Source organism: Bombina bombina, chromosome 4 (assembly GCF_027579735.1).
Source record: "Bombina bombina isolate aBomBom1 chromosome 4, aBomBom1.pri, whole genome shotgun sequence".
NCBI classification, from domain to species: Eukaryota; Metazoa; Chordata; class Amphibia; order Anura; family Bombinatoridae; genus Bombina; species Bombina bombina.
Window position 1 is genome coordinate 306021103 of NC_069502.1, and position 25045 is coordinate 306046147.

Here is a 25045-nt window from a genome sequence, read left to right on the forward strand (position 1 = left end):
ACGTGAGCATTTATTTTTTGTTGTTGGTATTTCTGAAAACAAAATTATTATTCATGAATGATCATTGCAATACGTGTTCAATAGATAAAAATAATTCTTTTCAAGTTAACATTTTCAGCCCGATAGACAAAGTTCACTTTTACTAGTTAACTATGCTTAGATTAAATACTTGTGTTCTCTGATTAGCTCTTATACTGTGGTATTTTCCATGACACGGGCAGCTGAAACCTAGCTCTCTCCCCTAGACACAGCATCCACTGCTGCTCTCTCACATGGGGGTCTCCACTTCAGCCACACTCCTAGGTCTTGTAATAGACAAGGTGGTGGTGTAGGTATTTTACTTTCCTCTCGTTGCACCTTTCAACAAATACATCCTATCTCTTCCCTCACATTTCCCTTATTCGAAACCCACGTGATTCGCTTATTCTCCCCTCTCTCTGTACGTGTTGCAGTCATATACCGACCCCCTGGCTCCTCAACTCAATTTCTAGATCACTTGGCTGCCTGGCTAACTTATTTCCTTTCCTTAGACACCCCTGCCCTCATTCTTGGCGACTTCAACATCCCCCTTGACAATCCCACTGCTTCCTCTGCAAAACAACTTCTGCAACTCACTTCCTCTTTCGGTCTGTCACAATGGACTGATTCTCCCACTCACAAAGACGGTCACTCTCTTGACCTGATCTTTAGCTATCGATGCACTTTCTCAAACTTCACAAACTCCCCCTTTCCTCTTTCTGACCACCATCTCCTTACTTGCAACATATCATCCCTTCCTACAACTCTCCCTCCTTCTACTCCTCACACCAAACTTCACAGAAGCATTATGTCTTTAGATCAGCAACAGCTTGCTAATTCCCTCAAACCACTCCTCTCATCCTTCTCCTCCTTTTCCTGCCCTGAACAATCTATCTGCCACTATAATTCCACCCTTATATCCTTGACAATCTCGCCCCTCTTACCATTGCTCGGAAATCACACACTCATCCTCAGCCCTGGCATACTCCTCTGACACGGTACCTACGCAGATGTTCCCGTACTGCTGAACGGCACTGAAGAAAATCTCGGAGTTCAGCTGATTTTCTTCATTACAAATTCATCTTGAACTCCTACTATTCTGCCCTTAATCTCCATAAGCAATACTACTTCTCTACTCTTATCTCTAATCTTTCTTCAAACCCAAAACATCTGTTCTCCACTTTCAATACTCTCCTCCGCCCTCCCCCACCTCCTAATACAACTTCTCTGTCAGCTCAAGATTTTGCCAGACACTTCAATAACAAAATTGACTCCATCAGAAATGAAATCAGCTCTCAACATAATTCCATTCTCTCCCCCCCCTCAAATGCTCTCACTTAACCACAACCCACATAAACTGAAACTTAGCTCATTCTCCCCTGTTACTGAGGAAGACGTTTTGGCACTTATACTGCGCTCTCACCTCACTACCTGTCCCATTGACCCTCTCCCCTCACAGCTACTCCCCTCCCTCTCTGCTACCCTTACCCCTATACTAACACACATTTTCAACCTCTCCCTCAGCACCGGTATATTTCCCTCATCGCTGAAACATGCACTAGTCACACCTATCCTCAAAAAACCTTCCCTTGATCCTGCCTCCCCATCCAACTACTGCCATATTTCCCTCCTCCCTCTTGCCTCAAAGCTTCGCTAAAAACTAGTATATGCACGCCTATCCCATTTCCTTACGTTAAACTTCCTTCTTGACCCACTGCAATCTGTATTTCGTCCCCATCACTCCACAGAGACAGCTATTGTTAAGGTTACCAACTACCTACTTACAGCAAAATCAAAAGGCCACTTCTCTCTGCTTATCCTCCTTGATCTGTCCGCAGCCTTTGACACCGTTGACCACCCTCTTTTGCTCCAAATCCTCCAATCCTTCGGGATCTGTCACACAGCCCTTTCATGACTCTCTTCCTACCTGTCAAACTGTACCTTTAGTGTAGCCTTCTCTGGGGCCTCCTCTACCCCATCACCACTTTCTGTTGGAGTACCGCAAGGCTCTGTCCTCGGTCCCCTTCTCTTCTCAATCTACACGTCACCACTAGGTTCCCTAATAAAGTCCCACGGCTTCCAATATCATTTGTATGCCGACGACACCCAGATCTACTTCTCTGCACCAGACTCCTTCCTTGCTAACCTGTGTCACTAACTGTCTTTCTCACATCTCTTCCTTTCTCACATCTCTTCCTGGATGTTCTCTCACTACCTCAAGCTAAATCTCTCCAAAACTGAGCTCCTCATTTTCTCCCCTTCTTCAAAAATCTCCACCCCCAATCTCTCTATAACTGTCGACAACTCCATCATTACCCCTACCCCGCATGCCCGATGTCTCGGGGTCACATTTGACTCAGATCTTTCTTTCACTCCTCACATTCAGTCCTTGGCTAAAGCCTGCCGCTTCCACCTTAAAAATATCTCTAAAATTAGACACTTCCTTACACAAGATACAACTAAGATTTTAATCCACTCTCTCATTTTTTACCGCCTTGATTACTGCAACTCTGTCTCCCCACCTGCCGCCTAGCTCCTTTACAATCCATAATGAATGCCTCTGCCAGACTCATCTTCCTTACACGTCGCTCTTCATCTGCTGCTCCTCTCTGCCAATCCCTTCACTGGCTTCCTCTTGCCTCTAGGATCAAACACAAATTTCTCACTCTGACATACAAAGCCCTCAACTGCACTGCTCCGCCCTGTATCTTAGACCTTGTCTCTAGATACTCTCCCTCCCGTCCCCTTCGCTCTGCTCATGACCTCCTACTCTCCTCTCTGGTTACCTCATCGCACTCCCGTTTACAGGACTTCGCCAGACTGGCTCCCATCTTGTGGATCTCTCTGCCTCGCCCCACAAGACTCTCCCCTAGTTTTGAAAGCTTCAAGCGCTCCCTAAAGACTCTACTGTTCATGGATGCATACAACCTACGCTAACCTTTCTTTATACCAGTTCCACTCCTCCATTGCTATCCCCTGAACCCCCTTAGCATGTAAGCCTAAGAGTTGTTTGTAGATCACCTTAAGAGCTGACTACAACAGTGAAACTCTTGGCAAGGCCCTCTACCCATTTGATCCCTATAATTGTTTTGTTGTACTCCCCCTTTGTTTATAGCGCTGCAGAATCTGTTGGCGCTCTACAAATAACCCGATAATAGCTGCAGTTTCAAATATTATAATATATTTAAAATGTGAGGTGAATATGCCTTGAAATACATGATCTTCCTGTAGGGCATGCATCTTTGCATAAATGGCATTGACTGTTCATGTGGGTAATTTGTATATATAAATCTATTGCATTACACCAGTAGTAGTCAACGGTAGACTTATAATTTCATGTAAGTATATATGTATTTGCTAACCTATAAAACCATTTCCCTTTTCACAAGTGACATGGGCAAGTATAAAATACAAAACAGATGCTATTTATTACTAATATACCTTTAATAACAAAAGTTAAAAGGTAAAAATAAAGTATTCATATTGAATAATGTTCCAATTAAAATAGCAGCCCCAAGTTAAAGGGACAGTAAAGTCAATGTTCATTATTTATATAGAGCAGACATCCTCAAACTTGGCCCTCCCATGATGCTGAGCCAACTGATATATGTCTGATATAGAGCTTTCAATTTGAAATAACTTTCTAATTTACTTGTATTATCAACTTTGCTTATTTAGCTTAGTATCCTTTGGTAGGCTCAAGAGCACCAATGCCCTGCTGGGAGCTAGTTGCTGATTGGTGGCTGCACATTTTATGCCTCTTGTTATGAGCTCACCAGAGCACATGCGTAACAAATGTGTGTTACCATCAGTCAATTTGATAATATAAGCAAAATGTGTCTTAAAATGACTTGCTATATCTTAATCTTGAAAGTTAAATTTTGATTTTCATATCACTTTAAATGCCCATTTCTAGATATTTCCTTCTTAATATGAGGAGAGTCCACGGCATCAATCCTTACTGTTGGGAAATACTGAACCTGGCCACCAGGAGGAGGCAAAGAACCCCCAGCCAAAGGCTTTAATACTCCCCCTACTTCCCTCATATCCCAGTCATTCTTTGCCTTTCGTCACAGGAGGTTGACAGAGAAGTGTCAGAAGATTCGGAGTAGTTCCTTATGAAGGGTATCTACCCTTCGAAATGGGACTGGAGTTTTAAGTAGTCTTGTCAGCCTCTCAGTGAGAACATTGACGAATGAGTCTGGAGATGCAGGGAGAGTCTTTCTGCGAACCTATCCAGACTCATATTAACAGCTCCTAAGCAATCAGTGTTGACGAGTTTCACTGCCTGCTTCCATCACTCAAGTACATGTCAGGAGCGATGCTACAAGACTGTCAAACTTTAGAGGCTGTGTTTCTGTTCCACGGCATAGATTCCGGTAAGATCGTTTAATTTTTTATACACATATGATAATGCAAGAAGACATGGTCACAGTGTGGCTCCTTTTATCTGTATGGAATCAAGGGTTAATATCTCCGGAGGGAGATTTTTGAACAGGCGGGATTAATCACATAATTTTATTTTATTATGATTATGCTGCGACATGTGTGAGATGAGGCTCAGGCAGATGTTGGAACGTACAGGTTTTACTTTCGTTTTTGGAAGCTGCACAGCCTAAAAGGCTTGGCGCTTTTTTTCCCTATTATAGCAGGGGCGTTCCTGCATTGCGCACTACGTGACCGGGTGTGGTCACATGGATTTCCTCTTTCCTGACCGTTTACCGGAGAAGAAGCGGTTTCTCTGTTTGGCCTGGGTCATAGAAGGTGGTAAGTGCCCCAGCCATTGGGGGTATAAAGGTGCAGTTTTATCTATTTATTCCATAGTCTGCTTTATAAGTGTAAGCTATGGAGGATTCTGATGCGTTAGAGGGTACTCCCTCTTTACCTAAGTCTAATATCTGTCTATATTGTGAGGAGGCCACGGTATACCGGCCTGCTCTATTATGTTCCACATGCCTTGATAAAGTAATCATGTTAAAGAAAGTTAATATGTTTGATACCACTGAGCCGTCCACCTCTGAGGAGTCTCCGTCCCGTGAGGTGCGCACCCTACAGTCATCTCCTAATACACATGCAGCTTCCCGTAGCACTCCTAATCCTCCATCTGGAGGGGCCCTTTTACCGCCAGACTTTACTGAGCAGTTACAAACGGCAGTGTCTGCGGCCTTTAGTGCTTTACCTTGCCCTGCTAAGCGCAAGTGAAAGGTCAAATATTACTATCCTTCCCAGGGGTCATCTACTAGCTTATTGGATTATCTGATACAAGATTATCTAATGATGAAGACGCCTCTGATACTTCAGAGGGTGCTCTTTCTGGGTCGGAATCTGCTGCCTCTAAGCCTCCAGGTGCGGATTAACCAGACTTTAGATTTAGGGTTGAACATTTATGCTTTCTGCTAAAGGAAGTTTTGGCTACTTTAGAGGTTTCCGGAGCCTAAATTGCCCGAGGAACCTTTGATTCCTAAATTAGATAAGGTCTATGAGGACAGGGTTGTTCCACAGACTTTCCCGGTTCCGGTAAAGATGGCGAACATTATTAAAAATGAATGGGAAAGAATTGGTTCTTAATTTTCACCTTCTTCTTCCTTTAAAAAATGAATCCTGTTTCCGGACTCTCAATTGGAGTTGTGGGGTTCCATCCCCAAGGTGGATGGTTCTATCTCCACGCTTGCTAAATGCACTACTATCCCACTTGAGGATAGTTTGTCGTTTAAAGAGCCCATGGATAAGAAAGTAGAAACTCTGTTAAGAAAGATGTTTCAACATACAGGATATGTGTATCAACCAGCAGTGGCTGTTACTGCGGTTGCTGGAGAGGCTACCTACTGGTGCGACTCCTTATCTGAGTTGATTGAGGTGGAGGGTCCCCTCGACATGATCCAAGAAAGAATTAAGGCCTTAAGGGTGGCTAATTCTTTTATTTGTGATGCAAATATGCAAATTATTCGCCCGAATTCCAAGGCTTCAGGTCTTTCTGTTCAAGCCCATAGGTCACTCTGGCTGAAGTCCTGGTCTGTGGACATGATTTCAAAGTCAAGACATCTTTCCCTCCCATTTAAGGGAAAGATTCTATTTTGTCCAGACCTGAAATCAATTATCTCCACGGTTACTGGAGGCAAAGGTGCCTTTTTTTACTGCAGGATAAGAAGAACAAACCTAAGGGACAAGATCCTAATTTTCGTTCCTTTCGTTCGGATAAATCCCAACGTCAGCAGCCCTCCGCAAAGCCCGAGCAATCCAAGGGGGTTCAGCCCTGGAATAAATCCAAGCAGAACAAGAAGCCCGCCGAGACAAAGTCGGCATGAAGGGTCGGCCCCCGATCCGACTCTGGATCTTGTTGGGGGCAGACTGTCTCTCTTTTCGGAAGCTTGGTTTGTGCAAGACCGTGGGTCCTGGAGGTCATCGCTCAGGGATACAGGATAGGTTTCAAAGCTCATCCACCCAGGGGCGGATTCCTCTTGTCAAACCAGTCTTAAAGGCCAGAAAAGAGAGAGGCTTTTCTAGGGTGCGTGAGGGATCTCTCCTCCCTGGGAGTCATTGTCCCGGTACCTCTTGCAGAAAGGTATGGGATACTACTCAAACCTTTTTGTGGTCCCAAAAAAGGAGGGAACTTTCCGCCCAATTCTGGACCTAAAGTGCTTAAACAAATTCTTATCTGTCCCCTCGTTCAAGATGGAGACACTAAGGTCCATCCTTCCCTTAGTTCAGGAAGGACAGTTCATGACCACGATAGATCTGAAGGATGCTTACCTTCACGTTCCAATACACAAGGAACACTTCAAGTTCCTAAGGTTTGTGTTCCTGGACCAGTACTTCCAGTTTATTGCACTTCCGTTTGGTCTAGCTACTGCTCCAAGAGTTTTTATGAAGGTTCTAGGGGCTCTGCTTGCAGTGGCCAGAACCAAGGGTATAGCAGTAGCGCCATACTTGGACGATATTCTGGTTCAAGCACCATCCTGTCGTTTGGCAGAAGACCATTCGAAAGCTCTTCTATTTCGTCTTCAATCTCATGGAAGATAAACTTAGAAAAGAGTTATCTTATTCCCAATACCAGGGTGGAATTCCTGGGTACTATAATAGATTCCATATCCATGAGGATATTCCTTACAGACCAGAGACGTTAGTCTTGCCCTCCAGACCTCCTTTAAGGCCCTCTGTGGCTCGGTGTATGGAGGTGATTGGTCTCATGGAGTCCAGCATGGACATCATTCCTTTTGCCAGATTCCAACTTAGACCACTTCAGCTGTGCATGCTGGGACAGTGGAACGGCGATCATGCGGATCTGTCTCAACAGATTTCTCTAGATAACCGATCGAGAGAATAGCTCTCCTGGTGGCTCTGTCCAGATCAGCTGTCCCAAGGGACATACTTCTTGAGGCCATCCTGGGAGATTGTGACTACGGACGCAAGTCTCTCAGGATGGGTAGCTGTTTGGGGTGCCAGGAAGGCACAGGGCCTATGGACTCAAGAGGAATCCCTCCTCCCGATCAACATTTTGGAACTTTGAGGGATCTTCAATGCGCTGAATGCTTGGCCTCTTCTGGTTTCGTCCCAGTTTATCAGATTCCAATCAGACAACATGACCTTGTGGCTTACATCAACTATCAGGGGGGGACGAGGAGCTCCCTAGCAATGAGGGAAGTATCTTGGATTCTGGAGTGGGCAGAGGCCCACAATGTTCGCTGTCAGCGATCCACATTCGGGGTGTGGACAACTGGGAAGCGGATTTCCTCAGCATACAATCCTTTCATCCGGGGGAATGGTCCCTCCATCCCAAGGTGTTTGCGGAGATTTGCAACAGATAGGGGATGCCGGAGATAGATCTCATGGCATCCCAGATCAATTCCAAGCTACCCAGATATGGGTCACGGTCCAGGGATCCTCAGGCGGAGCTAATAGATGCATTAGCAGTGCCTTGGAGGTTCAATCTATTTAAAAAATTTCCGCCATTGCCACTTCTCCCTTACGTAGTGGCCCGCACTGATTGCTCCATCGTGACTGCGTAGGATGTGGTTTGCGGACCTGGTGGGGATGTCCTCATCTCCTCCATGGAAGTTACCTTGTCGCAGGGATCTGCTGGAACAGGGTCCTTTTGTTCATCAAAATCTAGATTCTCTGAGACTGACTGCGTGGAGATTGAACGATTAGTCTTAGCCAAGAGAGGTTTCTCTGAGAGGCTTCCTCTTGGGCCTTTAAGAACGAGGCCTCTATGGATCAGATTTGTAAGGCGGCTATCTGGTCCTCCTTACATACTTTTTCAAAATTCTACAAATTTGTCATTTTTGCTTTTGGGAGAAAGGTTGTGGTGCCATCAGATTAGGGACTGTCTTTCTTTTACCCCTCCCGTTATCATTCAGTGTCCTCTAGAGCTTGGGTATAGTTTTCCCAACAGTAAGGAATGATGCCGTGGACTCTCCTCATATTAAGAAGGAAAACATAAATTATCCTTACCTGATAATTTAATTTCCTTCTGTATGAGGAGAGTCCACGGCCCCCGCACGTATACTCCGATGGGCGGACCAAAAATTATTTTCTCTTCCGGCACTATTTATACCCTGATATTTCTCCTACTGTTCCTTGTTCCCTTGGCAGAATGACTGGGATGTGAGGGAAGTAGAGGAAGTATTTAAGCCTTTGGCTGGGGTGTCTATGCCTCCTCCTGGGGGCCAGGTTTAGTATTTCCCAAGAGTAAGGAATGATGCCGTGGACTCTCCTCATACAGAAGGAAATTAAATTATCAGGTAAGCATAATTTGTTTTTTTTTCCCCCTAGCATGGTTTTAGTATATTACCTCAGATTTAACTCACTCGCTGAGTTTCTTTGTATGGCACGCATCCTGAAGTACATGCTTTCATGCATCTGTGCCTTAGGAACTGATTACTCACTTGCTGATTAGCAGAACTCCCACTGCATTATTGGTGGACATGCTTCACAAGAATATAGCATTCATTTTATATTTCTTTCCTAAGATATGGAGAGTCCACAACGTCATTCAATTACTAGTGGGTATATCACTCCTGGCCAGCAGGAGGAGGCAAAGAGCACCACTGCAAAGCTGTTAAGTGTCACTCCCCTACCCATAATCCCAAGTCATTCTATTTGCCTCTGTGAATGGAGGAGGTGAAGTTTAGTGTCTGAAGTAATGAATTCCTTTTTTGGATACTTTTCCCTACAAGTAAGGATTTGGGGTTTAGCTGAGTCCACGTCAATCTCTGCAGTAGAGTAGTGGTTGCTTTGAAGCAGTTAGGAAACAGAGCAAGGTCTACCTAACATTGCTGCCCTAGCTATAGAAAGCCAGAGGTGGCTACTCTGTTCTTTCTTTTTTCTACAGGTCTATGTAAGGAGTATGTGTCCTTTCATGCCTTGTGAGCTGTCGTCCTGCCCGACAGTTGGATTGCAGGTAAGTGCTTTTGTCTTCTAGGTATTGGAGACTTGCACTTTAAGAATTTATTGCTGCAATTTTTTGGGAACATTTTTATATCCTTTAGTGGGATATTTATTGGCAGGTTGCAGGCACTGGTTACTTGGATACTAAGGGTTAATATGGGCTTTTTATGTTTAGCCTTTATTTTTATTCTTTGTGTGCTTACACATGGGGGCATGTTTTGTGCACAAGTATAGGGCTTGCAGCTTCAGTCACGGCTTTTAATTCACTTTTGTGGTGTTTGACAGTGAATATGCCGTTCTGACTGTTTTCTAATTGTGGGCGTGTTTTTGTTACTGCTCTATTCTTACCTGTTGCCTGGGTTTTTTATTTGAAGCGCACGCTTTGCATTCACTGGCACTGTTGTTGTTGGCCGGATGGTCATGTGACCAGCTCTTCTGCTTCAGATCATTAAGCGGAGCGGCATCTTTATTTCTCTTGTTAAGTGTATTCAGTCCACGGGTCATCCATTACTTATGGGATATATTCCCTTCCCAACAGGAAGTTGCAAGAGGATCACCCAAAGCAGAGCTGCTATATAGCTCCTCCCCTCACATGTCATATCCAGTCATTCTCTTGCAACTCTCAACATAGATGGAGGTCGCGAGAGGAGAGTGGTGTTTTATACTTAATTATTTCTGTAACTTCAGAAAGGGAATAGCGTGCGGGGTCCCCTGCAAATAAGGTATGTGCAGTAAAATATTTTTCTAAGGAATGGAATTGACTAAGAAAATACTGCTGATACCGATGTTATGTAAGTACAGCCTTAAATGCAGTGGAAGTGACTGGTATCAGGCTGATTAATGTATATACAGTAAAGTATTTTTCTAGGAATGGAATTTGACTAAGAAAATGCTGCTATTACTGAAGTAATGTAATAAGTCTTAAATGCAGTAGAAGGACTGGTATCAGGCTTATCAATAGAGATACATACTCTTTAAAAAATAAAAGAAAAAGATGTTTAAAACGGTTGCTGGCATATTTAATCGTTTTTGTGAGGTACTTTGGTGATAAAATTTATTGGGGCATGAATTTTCCACATGGCTGACTTATATTTCTGCATGGAAACAGTTAACTGAGGCTTCCCACTGTTGTAATATGAGTGGGAGGGGCCTATTTTAGTGCTTTTTTGCGCAGTAAAAATTCAGTCTCTGTCTTCCTGTTTCTTCCTGCATGACACAGGACGTTTCTAGAGAGTTCAGGGGACTTCAAAAGTCATTTTGAGGGAGGTAATCAGTCACAGCAGACCTGTGACAGTGTGTTTGACTGTGTTAAAAAACGTTTTTTTCTATATTATTATCCGTTTTGGGTATTAAGGGGTTAATCATCCATTTGCAAGTGGGTGCAATGCTCTGCTAACTTAATACATTTACTGTGAAAATTTGGTTTCTATAACTGATTTGGTTCATTGTTATTTCAACTGTGACAATTTTTTGTGCTTCTTAAAGGCGCAGTAATGTTTTATTTAGTGCTTGTAAATTTATTTCAAAGTGTTTTCCAAGCTTGCTAGTCTCATTGCTAGTCTGTTTAAACATGTCTGGCACAGATTAATCTGTTTGTTCATTATGTTTGAAGGCCAGTGTGGAGCCCCATAGAAATATGTGTACTAAATGTATTGATTTCACTTTAAATAATAAAGGTCAGTCTTTATCTATAAAAGAATTATCACCAGACGACGAGGGGGAAGTTATGCCGACTAACTCTCCTCACGTGTCAGTACCTTCGCCTCCCGCTCAGGAGGCGCGTGATATTGTGGCGCCAAGTACATCAGGGACGCCCATACAAATCACTTTACAAGACATGGCCACTATTATGAATAATACCCTGACAGAAGTATTATCTAAATTGCCAGAATTAAGAGGCAAGCGCGATAGCTCTGGGATAAGGACAGAGCGCGCTGGTGCGGTGAGAGCCATATATGATACTGCGTCACAGTTTGCAGAACATGAGGACGGAGAGCTTCATTCTGTGGGTGATGGATCTGATCCAGGGAAACCGGATTCAGAGATTTCTAATTTTAAATTTAAGCTTGAGAACCTCCGTGTATTGCTAGGGGAGGTTTTAGCGGCTCTGAATGACTGTAATACAGTTGCAATTCCAGAGAAATTATGTAGACTGGATAGATACTATGCGGTGCCGGTGTGTACTGACGTTTTTCCTATACCTAAAAGGCTTACAGAAATTATTAGCAAGGAGTGGGATAGACCTGGTGTGCCCTTTTCCCCACCTCCTATATTTAGGAAAATGTTTCCAATAGACGCCACTACTCGGGACTTATGGCAAATGGTCCCCAAGGTGGAGGGAGCAGTTTCTACTTTAGCTAAGCGTACCACTATCCTGGTGGAGGATAGTTGTGCTTTTTCGGATCCAATGGATAAAAAATTAGAAGGTTACCTTAAGAAAATGTTTGTTCAACAAGGTTTTATCTTACAGCCCCTTGCATGCATTGCGCCTGTCACTGCTGCTGCGGCATTCTGGTTTGAGTCTCTGGAAGAGGCCATTCACTCAGCTCCATTGGATGAAATCATGGACAAGCTTAAAGCACTTAAGCTAGCTAATGCATTTGTTTCTGATGCCATTGTACATTTAACTAAACTAACGGCTAAGAACTCCGGATTCGCCATCCAGGCGCGCAGAGCGCTATGGCTTAAATCCTGGTCAGCTGACGTGACTTCTAAATCTAAATTGCTTAATATTCCTTTCAAGGGGCAAACCTTATTCGGACCCGGCTTGAAAGAAATTATCGTTGACATTACTGGAGGTAAGGGTCATACCCTTCCTCAGGACAGGGCCAAATCAAAGGCCAAACAGTCTAATTTTCGTGCCTTTCGAAACTTCAAGGCAGGAGCAGCATCAACTTCCTCCGCTCCAAAACAGGAAGGAACTGTTGCTCGTTACAGACAGGCCTGGAAAAATAATCAGTCCTGGAACAAGGGCAAGCAGGCCAGAAAACCTACTACTGCCCCTAAGACAGCATGAAGGGATTGCCCCCTATCCGGAAACGGATCTAGTGGGGGGCAGACTTTCTCTCTTCGCCCAGGCGTGGGCAAGTGATGTCCAGGATCCCTGGGCGTTGGAGATCATATCCCAGGGATATCTTCTGGACTTCAAAGCTTCTCCTCCAGAAGGGAGATTTCATCTTTCAAGGTTATCAGCAAACCAAATAAAGAAAGAGGCATTTCTACGCTGTGTACAAGACCTCTTACTAATGGGGGTGATCCACCCAGTTCCGCGGACGGAACACAGGCAAGGATTCTATTCAAATCTATTTGTGGTTCCCAAGAAAGAGGGAACCTTCAGACCAATCTTGGACTTAAAAATCCTAAACAAATTCCTAAGAGTTCCATCATTCAAAATGGAAACTATTCGAACCATCCTTCCCATGATCCAAGAGGGTCAGTACATGACCACTGTGGACTTAAAGGATGCCTACCTTCACATACCGATTCACAAAGATCATTATCGGTACCTAAGATTTGCCTTCCTAGACAGGCATTACCAGTTTGTAGCTCTTCCCTTCGGGTTAGCTACGGCCCCGAGAATCTTTACAAAGGTTCTGGGCTCACTTCTGGCGGTTCTACGACCGCGAGGCATAGCGGTGGCTCCGTATCTAGACGACATCCTGATACAGGCATCAAGCTTTCAAATTGCCAAGTCTCATACAGAGATAGTTCTGGCATTTCTGAGGTCGCATGGGTGGAAGGTGAACGTGGAAAAGAGTTCTCTATCACCACTCACAAGAGTCTCCTTCCTAGGGACTCTTATAGATTCGGTAGAGATGAAAATTTACCTGACGGAGTCCAGGTTGTCAAAACTTCTAAATGCTTGCCGTGTCCTTCATTCCATTCCACGCCCGTCAGTGGCTCAGTGCATGGAAGTAATCGGCTTAATGGTAGCGGCAATGGACATAGTGCCATTTGCGCGCCTGCATCTCAGACCGCTGCAATTATGCATGCTAGGTCAGTGGAATGGGGATTACTCAGATTTGTCCCCTCTACTAAATCTGGATCAAGAAACCAGAGATTCTCTTCTCTGGTGGCTTTCTCTGGTCCATCTGTCCAAGGGCATGACCTTTCGCAGGCCAGAGTGGACGATTGTAACAACAGATGCCAACCTTCTAGGTTGGGGCGCAGTCTGGAACTCCCTGAAGGCTCAGGGATCGTGGACTCAGGAGGAGAAACTCCTCCCAATAAATATTCTGGAATTAAGAGCAATATTCAAGGCTCTTCTAGCTTGGCCTCAGTTAGCAACACTGAGGTTCATCAGATTTCAGTCGGACAACATCACGACTGTGGCTTACATCAACCATCAAGGGGGAACCAGGAGTTCCCTAGCGATGTTAGAAGTCTCAAAGATAATTCGCTGGGCAGAGTTTCACTCTTGCCACCTGTCAGCGATCCACATCCCAGGCGTGGAGAACTGGGAGGCGGACTTTCTAAGTCGCCAGACCTTTCATCCGGGGGAGTGAGAACTTCATCCGGAGGTGTTCGCTCAACTGATTCGTTGTTGGGGCAAACCAGAACTGGATCTCCATGGCGTCTCGCCAGAACGCCAAGCTTCCTCGTTACGGATCCAGGTCCAGAGACCCGGGAGCGGCGCTGATAGATGCTCTAGCAGCCCCTTGGGTCTTCAACATGGCTTATGTGTTTCCACCATTTCCGCTGCTGCCTCGACTGATTGCCAAGATCAAACAGGAGAGAGCATCAGTGATTCTGATAGCGCCTGCGTGGCCACGCAGGACCTGGTATGTAGACCTAGTGGACATGTCGTCCTGTCCACCATGGTCTCTGCCTCTGAGACAGGACCTTCTAATTCAGGGTCCTTTCAACCATCCAAATCTAATTTCTCTGAGGCTGACTGCATAGAGATTGAACGCTTGATCCTATCCAAGCGTGGCTTCTCAGAGTCAGTTATTGATACTTTAATACAGGCTCGGAAGCCTGTTACCAGAAAAATCTATCATAAGATATGGCGTAAATACTTATATTGGTGCGAATCCAAGAGTTACTCATGGAGTAAGGTTAGGATTCCTAGGATATTGTCCTTTCTACAAGAGGGTTTGGAAAAGGGCTTATCTGCTAGTTCGTTGAAGGGACAGATTTCTGCTCTGTCTATTCTTTTGCACAAGCGTCTGGCAGAAGTTCCAGACGTCCAGGCTTTTTGTCAGGCTTTGGCTAGGATTAAGCCTGTGTTTAAATCTGTTGCTCCTCCGTGGAGCTTAACCCCTTAATGACCACAGCACTTTTCCATTTTCTGTCCGTTTGGGACCAAGGCTATTTTTACATTTTTGCGGTGTTTGTGTTTAGCTGTAATTTTCCTCTTACTCATTTACTGTACCCACACATATTATATACCGTTTTTCTCGCCACTAAATGGACTTTCTAAAGATACCATTATTTTCATCATATCTTATAATTTACTATAAAAAAAAATATAAAATATGAGGAAAAATTGAAAAAAACACACTTTTTCTAACTTTGACCCCCAAAATCTGTTACATATCTACAACCACCAAAAAACACCCATGCTAAATAGTTTCAAAATTTTGTCCTGAGTTTAGAAATACCCAATGTTTACATGTTCTTTGCTTTTTGTGCAAGTTATAGGGCCATAAATACAAGTAGCACTTTGCTATTTCCAAACCACTTTTTTCCAAAATTAGCGCTAGTTACATTAGAACACTAATATCTTTCAGGAATCCCTGAATATCCCTTGACATGTATATATTTTTTTTTAGTAGACATCCCAAAGTATTGATCTAGGACAATTTTGGTATATTTCATACCACCATTTCACCGCCAAATGCGATCAAATACAAAAAATCGTTCACTTTTTCACAAATTTTTTCACAAACTTTTGGTTTCTCACTGAAATTATTTACAAACAACTTGTGCAATTATGGCATAAATGGTTGTAAATTCTTCTCTGGGATCCCCTTTGTTCAGAAATAGCAGACATATATGGCTTTGGCGTTGCTTTTTGGTAATTAGAAGGCCGCTAAATGCCACTGCGCACCACAAGTGTATTATGCCCAGCAGTTAAGGGGTTAATTAGGGAGCTTTTAGGGAGCTTGTAGGGTTAATTTTAGCTTTAGTGTAGTATAGTAGACAACCCCAAGTATTGATCTAGGCACATTTTGGTATATTTCATGCCACCATTTCACCGCCAAATGCGATCAAATTGAAAAAAAAGTTAAATTTTTCACAATTTTAGGTTTCTCACTGAAATAATTTACAAACAGCTTGTGCAATTATGGCACAAATGGTTGTAAATACTTGTCTGGGATCCCCTTTGTTCAGAAATAGCAGACATATATGACTTTGGCGTTGCTTTCTGGTAATTAGAAGGCCGCTAAATCCTGCTGCGCCTCACACGTGTATTCTGGCTAGCAGTGAAGGGGTTAATTAGGGAGTTTGTAGGGAGCTTGCAGGATTAATTTTAGCTTTAGTGTAGAGCCTCCCACCTGACACATCCCACCCCCTGATCCCTCCCAAACAGCTCCCTTCCCTCCCCCACCCCACAATTGTCCCCGCCATCTTAAGTACTGGCAGAAAGTCTGCCAGTACTAAAATAAAAGGGTTTTTTAAAAAATAAATAATTTTTTTTAGCATATTTACATATGCTAGGGTGTAGGATCCCCCCCTTAGCCCCCAACCTCCCTGATCCCCCCCAAAACCGCTCTCTGACCATCCCCTCTGCCTCATTGGGGGCCATCTTGGGTACTGGCAGCTGTCTGCCAGTACCCAGTTTGCAAAAAAAAAGGGCTTTTTTTATATTTATTTGTCTTTTTTCTGTAGTGTAGCTTCCCCCCCCACACAGACAAACCCCCACCACCTTGCTGATCTTTTTTTTTTTAAAAAAAATATTAGGGCATTTAAACATTTTTACTAACACATTTTCTGTAGTGTAGCTGTTCCCACCCGCTCCCTCCCCGTGCACGCGCCCGCCCCCGCCCTCCCGTGCACGCGCGCGCGCCCGTGCGCGCCCCCGCTCATCCCCGCCCACGATCCCTCCCCCCCTGCACATAACCAGGGCCATCGATGGCCGCCACCCGCCTCCCGGTCCGGCTCCCACCCACCAACGCAGGGAACCACCGATCTCCGGTGCAGAGAGGGCCACAGAGTGGCTCTCTCTGCACCGGATGGCTTAAAAAAGTTATTGCAGGATGCCTCCATATCGAGGCATCACTGCAATAACCGGAAAGCAGCTGGAAGCGAGCAGGATCGCTTCCAGCTGCTTTCCAAACCGAGGACGTGCAGGGTACGTTCTCAGGCATTAACTGCCTTTTTTTTGAGGACGTACCCTGCACGTCCTCGGTCGTTAAGGGGTTAAACTTGGTTCTTAAAGTTCTTCAGGGTGTTCCGTTTGAACCCCTTCATTCCATTGATATTAAGCTTTTATCTTGGAAAGTTCTGTTTTTGATGGCTATTTCCTCGGCTCGAAGAGTCTCTGAGTTATCTGCTTTACATTGTGATTCTCCTTATCTGGTTTTCCATTCAGACAAGGTAGTTCTGCGTACTAAACCTGGGTTTTTACCTAAGGTAGTTTCTAACAGGAATATCAATCAAGAGATTGTTGTCCCATCATTGTGCCCTAATCCTTCTTCAAAGAAGGAATGTCTTTTGCATAATCTGGACGTAGTCCGTGCCCTGAAATTCTATTTACAGGCAACTAAAGATTTTCGTCAAACTTCTTCCCTGTTTGTCGTTTATTCTGGACAGAGGAGAGGTCAAAAAGCTTCGGCAACCTCTCTCTCTTTTTGGCTTCGTAGTATAATACGTTTAGCCTATGAGACTGCTGGACAGCAGCCCCCTGAAAGAATTACAGCTCATTCTACTAGAGCTGTGGCTTCCACCTGGGCCTTTAAGAATGAGGCCTCTGTTGAACAGATTTGCAAGGCTGCGACTTGGTCTTCGCTTCACACCTTTTCGAAATTTTACAAATTTGACACTTTTGCTTCTTCGGAGGCTGTTTTTGGGAGAGAGGTTCTACAGGCAGTGGTTCCTTCCGTTTAAGTTCCTGCCTTGTCCCTCCCTTCATCCGTGTACTTAGCTTTGGTATTGGTATCCCATAAGTAATGGATGACCCGTGGACTGAATACACTTAACAAGAGAAAACATAATTTATGCTTACCTGATAAATTTATTTCTCTTGTGGTGTATTCAGTCCACGGCCCGCCCTGTCTTTTTAAGGCAGATCTAAATTTTAATTAAAACTTCAGTCACCACTGCACCCTATGGTTTCTCCTTTCTTGTCTTGTTTCGGTCGAATGACTGGATATGACATGTGAGGGGAGGAGCTATATAGCAGCTCTGCTTTGGGTGATCCTCTTGCAACTTCCTGTTGGGAAGGGAATATATCCCATAAGTAATGGATGACCCGTGGACTGAATACACCACAAGAGAAATAAATTTATCAGGTAAGCATAAATTATGTTTTTTCCGGCAATGATGATTCTGCTTTTGAGTGAGGAGGTGCTGTGTTCGGTTGCTGTATTTGGATTTCAGAGGTCAGGTAGGGCATCCCAGTATATCTGGGGTGTAGAGGTAGCTTGATTCTGTTGCTGGTAGTTACTTTTGTAGCGTTTTTTTCTTGCTGTTAAATTTACTTTTCTCTTAAAGGGACAGTCAACACCAGAATTTTTGTTGTTTTAAAAGATAGATAATCCCTTAATTACCAATTCCCCAGTTTTGCCTAACCAACACAGTTATAATTATACACATTTTACCTCTGTTATTACCTTGTATCTAAGCGTCAGCAGACTACCCCTTTATGTCAGTTATTTTGACAGACTTGCATTTTAACCAATCAGAGCTGTCTCCATGGTAAATTCACGTGCATGGGCTCAATGTTATCTTTCTGAAACACGTGAACTAATGACCTCTAGTGATGAAAAACTATCAAAATGCATTTAGATTAGAGGTGGCCTTCAAGGTTTAAGAAATTAACATAGGAACCTCCTAGGTTTAACTTTCAACTAAGAATACCAAGAGAATAAAGCAATATTGGTGATAAAAGTAAATTGGAAAGTTGTTTAAAATTACATGCCCTATTTGAAACATGAAAGTTTTTTTTGGTCTTGACTGTCCCTTTAAAGAGACAGTTCTCAAATATTTTTTTCTTTATATACAATTTAGATATGGATCAAGAATCCCTTACTTGTGATAGATGCCTGTTATGCCTTGAGACACAGATCACTTTGCCTATGCAATTCTGTGCTACTTGCTTAGATAAAGCTTTGCAAAATAAAGATAAGTTGTTGCCGTCTGAGCCCAATAAAGTCTATCAGGATGATGCTGTTCAGGCAATGCCACAGTTTTCTCCTCAAACGTCCCAAGCCTCACTGGCGTCACATGCAGTGCCCTGCGGTTGTGCTCAACCTCCCGGAGGAGTATATTTGCCTGCAGATTTTGCTACACAGATATCTTCTGCGGTGCCTGCGGTATTATCTGCTTTTCCGGTATTGGGAAAACGCAAGAGGAAAACTAAACATGTATCAGATAGTAAGGTATCTGTTTCAGCTGCTGATACGCAGGTTGTCTTCCCTTATAAGTCTGATGGGGAGGTTTCCTCAGCAGCCTCTGAGGATGAAATCTCAGATTAAGACTGAAGAAGTTAATTTCAGATTTAAGCTTGAACACCTTTGTGTATTGTTAAAGGAGGTATTGGCTACTTTGGATGACTCTGATTCTTCTGTCGTTGTCAACCCTAAGAAATCTAGTAAACTTAATAAATACTTCTGTGGAAGTGTTCCCTGTTCCAGACCGTGTGACAGAGATTATTTCACAGGAATGGGAGAAGCCAGGGAGACCGTTTTCTTCTCCTGTCTTTAAAAAGATGTTTCCTGTTGCTGATTCCATTAAAGATTCATGGTGCACGGTGCCTAAGGTAGAAGGGGCTATTTCTACTCTGACTAAGAGAACTACGATCCCTATAGAGGATAGTTGCTCTTTTAAGGATCCCATGGATAAGAAGCTGGAGGCTTATTTGAAAAGCATGTATGTTCATCAAGGTCTTCAATGGCAACCTGCAGTTTGTATTGCCACAGTAGCAAGTGCAGCATCTTATTGGTGCAATACTTTGTCTGAATCTATTTTAGAAGATACTCCTTTTGGAGGAAATCCAAGATAGGATTATGGCTCTTAAACTAGCCAATTCCTTTATTTCTGATGCTAACATGCAAGTTATTAGACTGGGAGCCAAGATGTCTGGTTTCTCTGTTCTAGCCCGCAGAGCTTTGTGGCTAAAATCTTGGTCAGCTGATGTTTCTTCCAAACTTCTGGCACTTCCCTATAAGGGCAAGTCCTTGTTTGGACCTGGTCTGGCAGAAATTATTTTTGAGATTACATGTGGAAAAGGGTCTTTTCTACAACAAGACAAGAAGAATAGACCTAAAGGACGTCAAAGTAATTTTCGTTCCTTTCGTAAATTCATAGGTCAAAAGTCCTCTTCTTCTTCCAAGCAGGAACAGTCCAAGTCTTCTTGGAGACCCAATCAGTCTTGGAACAAGGGGAAGCAGTCAAGGAAGCCTGCAGCTGAGCCTAAGACAGCATGAAGGTTCTGCCCCCGGTCCGGGATCGGATCAAGTGGGGGGCAGACTTTCCTTGTTTTGTCAAGCTTGGATATGAGATGTCCCAGACCCTTGGACTGTGGACATAGTATCTCAGGGTTACAAAATATAATTCAAATCTCTTCCTCCCAAGGGCAGATTTTACCTCTCAAGGTTTCCAGCAGATCAGGTAAAAAGAGAGGCATTCTTGAACTGCGTTCAGGATCTTTCCTCTCTGGGAGTGATTGTTTCTGTAAAGGAACAGGGTCTAGGTTTCTATTCAAATCTGTTTGTGGTGTCTCAACAAGTTTCTAAGGGTTGCATCCCTCCAAATGGAGACCATTCGGTTCATTCTTCCTTTGGTCCAAGAGGGTCAGTTCATGTCGACCATAGACCTGAAGGACGCGTATCTTCATGTTCACATTCACAGGAATCATCACGTTTCTGAGATTCGCTTTCTAGACAAACACTTTCAGTTTGTGGCTCTTCCGTTTGGCCTTGCCACAGCTCCCAGAATTTTCACAAAGTTTCTGGGGGCTCTTTTGCTAGTCTCAGGGAATTGCAGTGGCGCCCTACCTGGACAATATATTGGTTCAGGCGCTATTGTTTCATACAGAGATCTTGTTGTCTTTTCTACGTTTCCACGGTTTTAAAGTGAATCTGGGAAAAAGTTCCCTTGTTCCAGCTACAAGGGTGTTTTTTTTTTTTTTTTTTTTTTTTAGGGACCATAATAGATTCCCTATCTATGAAGATTTTTCTGATAGAGGTCAGAAATAAAAAATTCTCTCCTCTTGCCTCTCTCTTCAGTCTACTGTTCGACCATTAGTAGCTCAATGTATGGAGGTAATTGGTCTGATGGTCGCTTCCATGGACATCATTCCCTTTGCTCGATTCTATTTGAGAGTTTTGCAGTTATGCATGCTCAGACAATGGAACGGAAACCATTCGGATTTGTCTGAGGATAGTTCTAGACCAGTCGACAAGAGACACTCTTCCGTGGTGGCTTTCTCAGGAGCATCTGTCTCGGCACATGCTTCCGGAGACCTTCCTGAGTGATTGTGACCACGGACGCCAGCCTGCTAGGCTTGGGAGCAGTCTGGGACTTGTTAAAGGTGCAGGGTCTATGGTTTGGGAGGAGTCTGCTCTCCCCATAAACATCTTGGAGTTGAGAGCGATTTTCAATGCTCTGATGGCTTGGCCTCAGTTGTCTTTAGCCCGGTTTATCAGGTTTCAGTCGGACAACATTACCTCAGTGGCTTACATTAACCACCAGGGAGGAACCCGGATTTCCTTAGCCATGATGGAGGTGACACAGATTATTCAGTGGGCGGAAGCTTACAATTTTTTATCTGCCATTCACATTCCAGGAGTGGACAAATGGGAAGCAGATTTCCTGAGCAGACAGACATTTCATCCCGGGGAGTGGGCTCTCCATCCGGAGGTGTTCTCCATCCGGAGGTGTTCTCCAGGTTAACTCTCAAATGGGGGGTGCCAGAGTTGGATCTGATGGCGTCTCTGCAGAATGTCAAGCTTCCAAGGTACGGTTCAAGGTCAAGAGATCCACAGGCCTCTATGATAGATGTTCTGGCAGTTCCTTGGGCCAAATCTCATTTCTCTGAAGTGGACTGCTTGGAGATTGAAAGCTTATTTCTGTCTAAGCGTGGTTTTTCTGACTTGGTCATCAAGACCATGATCTAGGCTTGCAAGCCTGTTACTCAAAAGATTTACCATAAGGTATGGCATAAATATCTTTATTGGTGTGAATCTAAGGGCTACTCTTGGAGTAGGGTCAGCATTCCTAGAATTTTGTCTTTTCTCTAGGAAGGTTTGGAGAAAGGGTTGTCAGTCAGCACTCTGAAAGGTCAGATTTCTGCTTTATCTATTCTGTTTCATAGGCATCTGGCGGTTGTGCCAGATGTTCAATCTTTTTGTCAGGCCTTGGTCAGAATCAGGCCTGTGTTTAAATCTGTTACTCCTCCTTGGAGTCTTAACTTTCTTTTTAAAGTTTTGCAGCAGGCTCTGTTTGAGCCTATGCATTCCTTAGATATTAAGTTGTTATCTTGGAAGATTTTGTTTCTTGTTGCTATCTCATCTGCTTGGAGAGTTTCGGAACTCTCCGCTTTGCAGTGTGATTCGCCTTACATGCGGATAAGGTAGTCCTTCAGACTAGTTTGGGATTTCTCCCTAAAGTGTTTTCCGTTAAAAATATTAATCAGGAAATTGTTGTTCCTTCTCTCTGTTCCAATCCTCCTTCTCTTAAGGAGGATGTTGTGTGTACTCTTAAATTCTATTTACAGGTGACTAAGGATTTTCGCCAGTCTTCTGCTCTTTTTATTTGTTTCTCGGGAAAGCGTTAGGGTCAGAAGGCTACTGCTACTTCTCTTTCTTTTTGGTTGAGAAGTATGATTCGTTTTGCTTATGAGACTGTTGGTCAGCAGCCTCCTGAGAGAATTACGGCTTTCAGAAATGAAGCTTTTGTGGAACAGATTTGCAAGGCTGCAACTTGGTCCTCTCTGCGCACTTTTAGCAAATTTTATAAATTTGATACTTTTGCCTCGGCTGAGGCCTCTTTTAAGAGAAAGTTTCTTCAACCGGTGGTGCCTTCTGTTTAGGTCTGCCTGTCTTGTTCTCCCTCCCTATTAATTCTGTGTCCTCTAGCTTGGGTATTGATTCCCACTAGTTACTGAATGACGTTGTGGACTCTCCATATCTTTAGGAAAGAAAATTAAATTTATGCTTACCTGATAAATTTATTTCCGGATAAGGAGAGTCCACGACCCCACCCTTTTTTATGACAGTTATTTTTGTCTAAACCTCAGGCACCTCTACACCTTTGTGTTATTCCTTTTTCCATTTCCCTTTGGTTGAATGACTGGGGATTATGAGTAGGGGAGTGATACTTAAAGGGACATGAAACCCAAAAATTTTCTTTCATGATTCGGACAGATGATGCAATTTTAAACACCTTTCCAATTTACTGCTATTATTTCATTTGCTTCCTTCTCTTGTTATCCTTTGCTGAAATATGTATCTAGGCAAGCTCAGGAGCAGCAAAGAACCTAGGTTCTCACTCATGTGTTTAGTTAGAAACCAGAAGTGCATTGCTGCTCATTCAACAAATGATACAAAGAGAATGAAACAAATTAGATAATAGAAGTAAATTAGAAAGTTGTTTAAAATTGTATTCTCTATCTAAATCATGAAATAAATTTTTTGGGTTTCATGTCCCTTTAACAGATTTGCTGTGGTGCTCTTTTCCTCCTCCTGGCCAGGAGTGATATTCCCACTAGTAATTGAATGACGTTGTGCATAAATTTTGTTTTTACTGTCTGTAGGGTTCTCTAGTCTAACAGAGTTACAAAGCAAATCCATATGCAGTGTATGAACGTCAACAGCTGGAGTATTCAGCATTGAGCTTTAGCTTCTTCACAGCAAATGACTATGCCGTCTTAAACATTGCCAATTTTAATTCTTCCCCTTCGTTGTTGACAGCCCCTAGAGCAGCAACATGGTGTTATCCCAGACAAAGATGCAGATTTCCGTCTGTTTGACCGTGTTGTTAATGTACGGGAGAGCTTCTCTGTCCCATTGGGGCTCCGAGGCACCATTATAGGAATTAAAGGAGGTGAGTGTGATTGGGATATATTCTCACTCTTGTGCATTTTTAATTATCTGTTCCTTCAGGGACATGGGAACTGTGCAACCAAATTCCACTAATATATTTCTTCTGTGGGACTTATTTTTTGTTTTACGTGTTTTCATTTTACTACTGTTGATACCTTTAAAGGGACACTAAACCCAATTTTTTTATTTAATGATTCAGATAGAGCATTCAATTTTAAGCAACTTTCTAATGTACTCCTATTATCAATTTTTCTTCGCTCTCTTGCTATCTTTATTTAAAAAGTAGGAATGTAAAGCTTAAGAGCCAGCCCTTTTTTGGTTGAAAACCTGGGTTATGCTTGCTTATTGGTTTGCTAACTGTATACACCAATACCAAGCACTATCCATGGTGCTGAACCTAAAATGAGCTGGCTCCTAAGCTTTAAATTGCTACTTTGTAAATATAGATAGCAAGAGAATGAATACAAATTGATAATAGGAGTAAAGTAGAAAGTTGCTTAAAATGTCATGCTCTATCTGAATCATTAAAGAAAAAAATTGGGTTTAGTATCCCTTTAACTGTTCACCTTTGGCAGGTTATATCAAAGACTATAGCTGCATTTCTTCAGCTAGATAAAGTGCAGAGATACAAATGCTATAAAAAAATTGTATTCGTTTTTAAAAAATCTAACCTTATTTTGGTATTAATTATCACTAAAAAAAAAAAAAAAAGGTTTGCATGTATTATAGGATGATATCCAATCCATTTAGAAGCATGTGTTATAAAAAAGCACCGCCAATAATATTCTATGACCCTAATTTTTTTAGAGTTCTGAAACAAATAAAATTGTAAAGCGTTGTTTACTCCTTTTATTAGTATTATTTATATTGAGAAAACCGTATTGAGCCTACTTGAATAACAATCTATGCATATGTTTCTGTAGCTGAAAGAGAAGCAGATGTCCTCCTTGAAGTCCTATTTGATGAGGAATTCCCTGGTGGATTAACAATAAGGTATTGTTTGAAATTAACATGCACTTCCATTTCATGTACTGCCCCTCAGTTAATGTTACTTAATCATTTTTTTTTCTCTCTAATTGTGTAACTTGAAGGTGTTCTGCATCCAGAGGCTATCGTTTGCCAACTAGTGCCTTAATTAACTTTTCTCATGGTATCCGTACAGAAAATGGAGGGCAGAAACTTACTGCTATTGTTAAACCACAACCAGCATCCAATCACTCTATCCCCTATTCCCCTGAATTTACTGGAGGAACAAAAAAAGATCATATGGGTGCTCTTAATCACTCTCCCCGCTCACCTTTTGTTCTCACAAAGGTAAGACTCACTCATGTTATTGACTTGAAAATTATAATGCTTTGACTTAATTAGTGACTTCTGTCACCTCAACTTGGTTGGGCATAGATTGTTATTTTGAATACCTTTGCAGTACT

At 43.0% G+C, this 25045-nt stretch overlaps 1 protein-coding gene across 3 annotated transcripts in view; it reads left to right on the forward strand.

The window, feature by feature from the left end:
- XRN1 (5'-3' exoribonuclease 1) overlaps positions 1-25045 on the forward strand; it is a 441443-nt gene that overhangs the window by 290437 nt on the left and 125961 nt on the right. For all 3 annotated transcript variants that reach the window (XM_053710017.1, XM_053710018.1, XM_053710019.1), the window contains exons 29-31: positions 23484-23616; positions 24539-24608; positions 24707-24929. In XM_053710017.1, coding sequence (XP_053565992.1) covers positions 23484-23616; positions 24539-24608; positions 24707-24929 — 426 coding nt within the window. The remainder of the gene's footprint in view (positions 1-23483; positions 23617-24538; positions 24609-24706; positions 24930-25045) is intronic.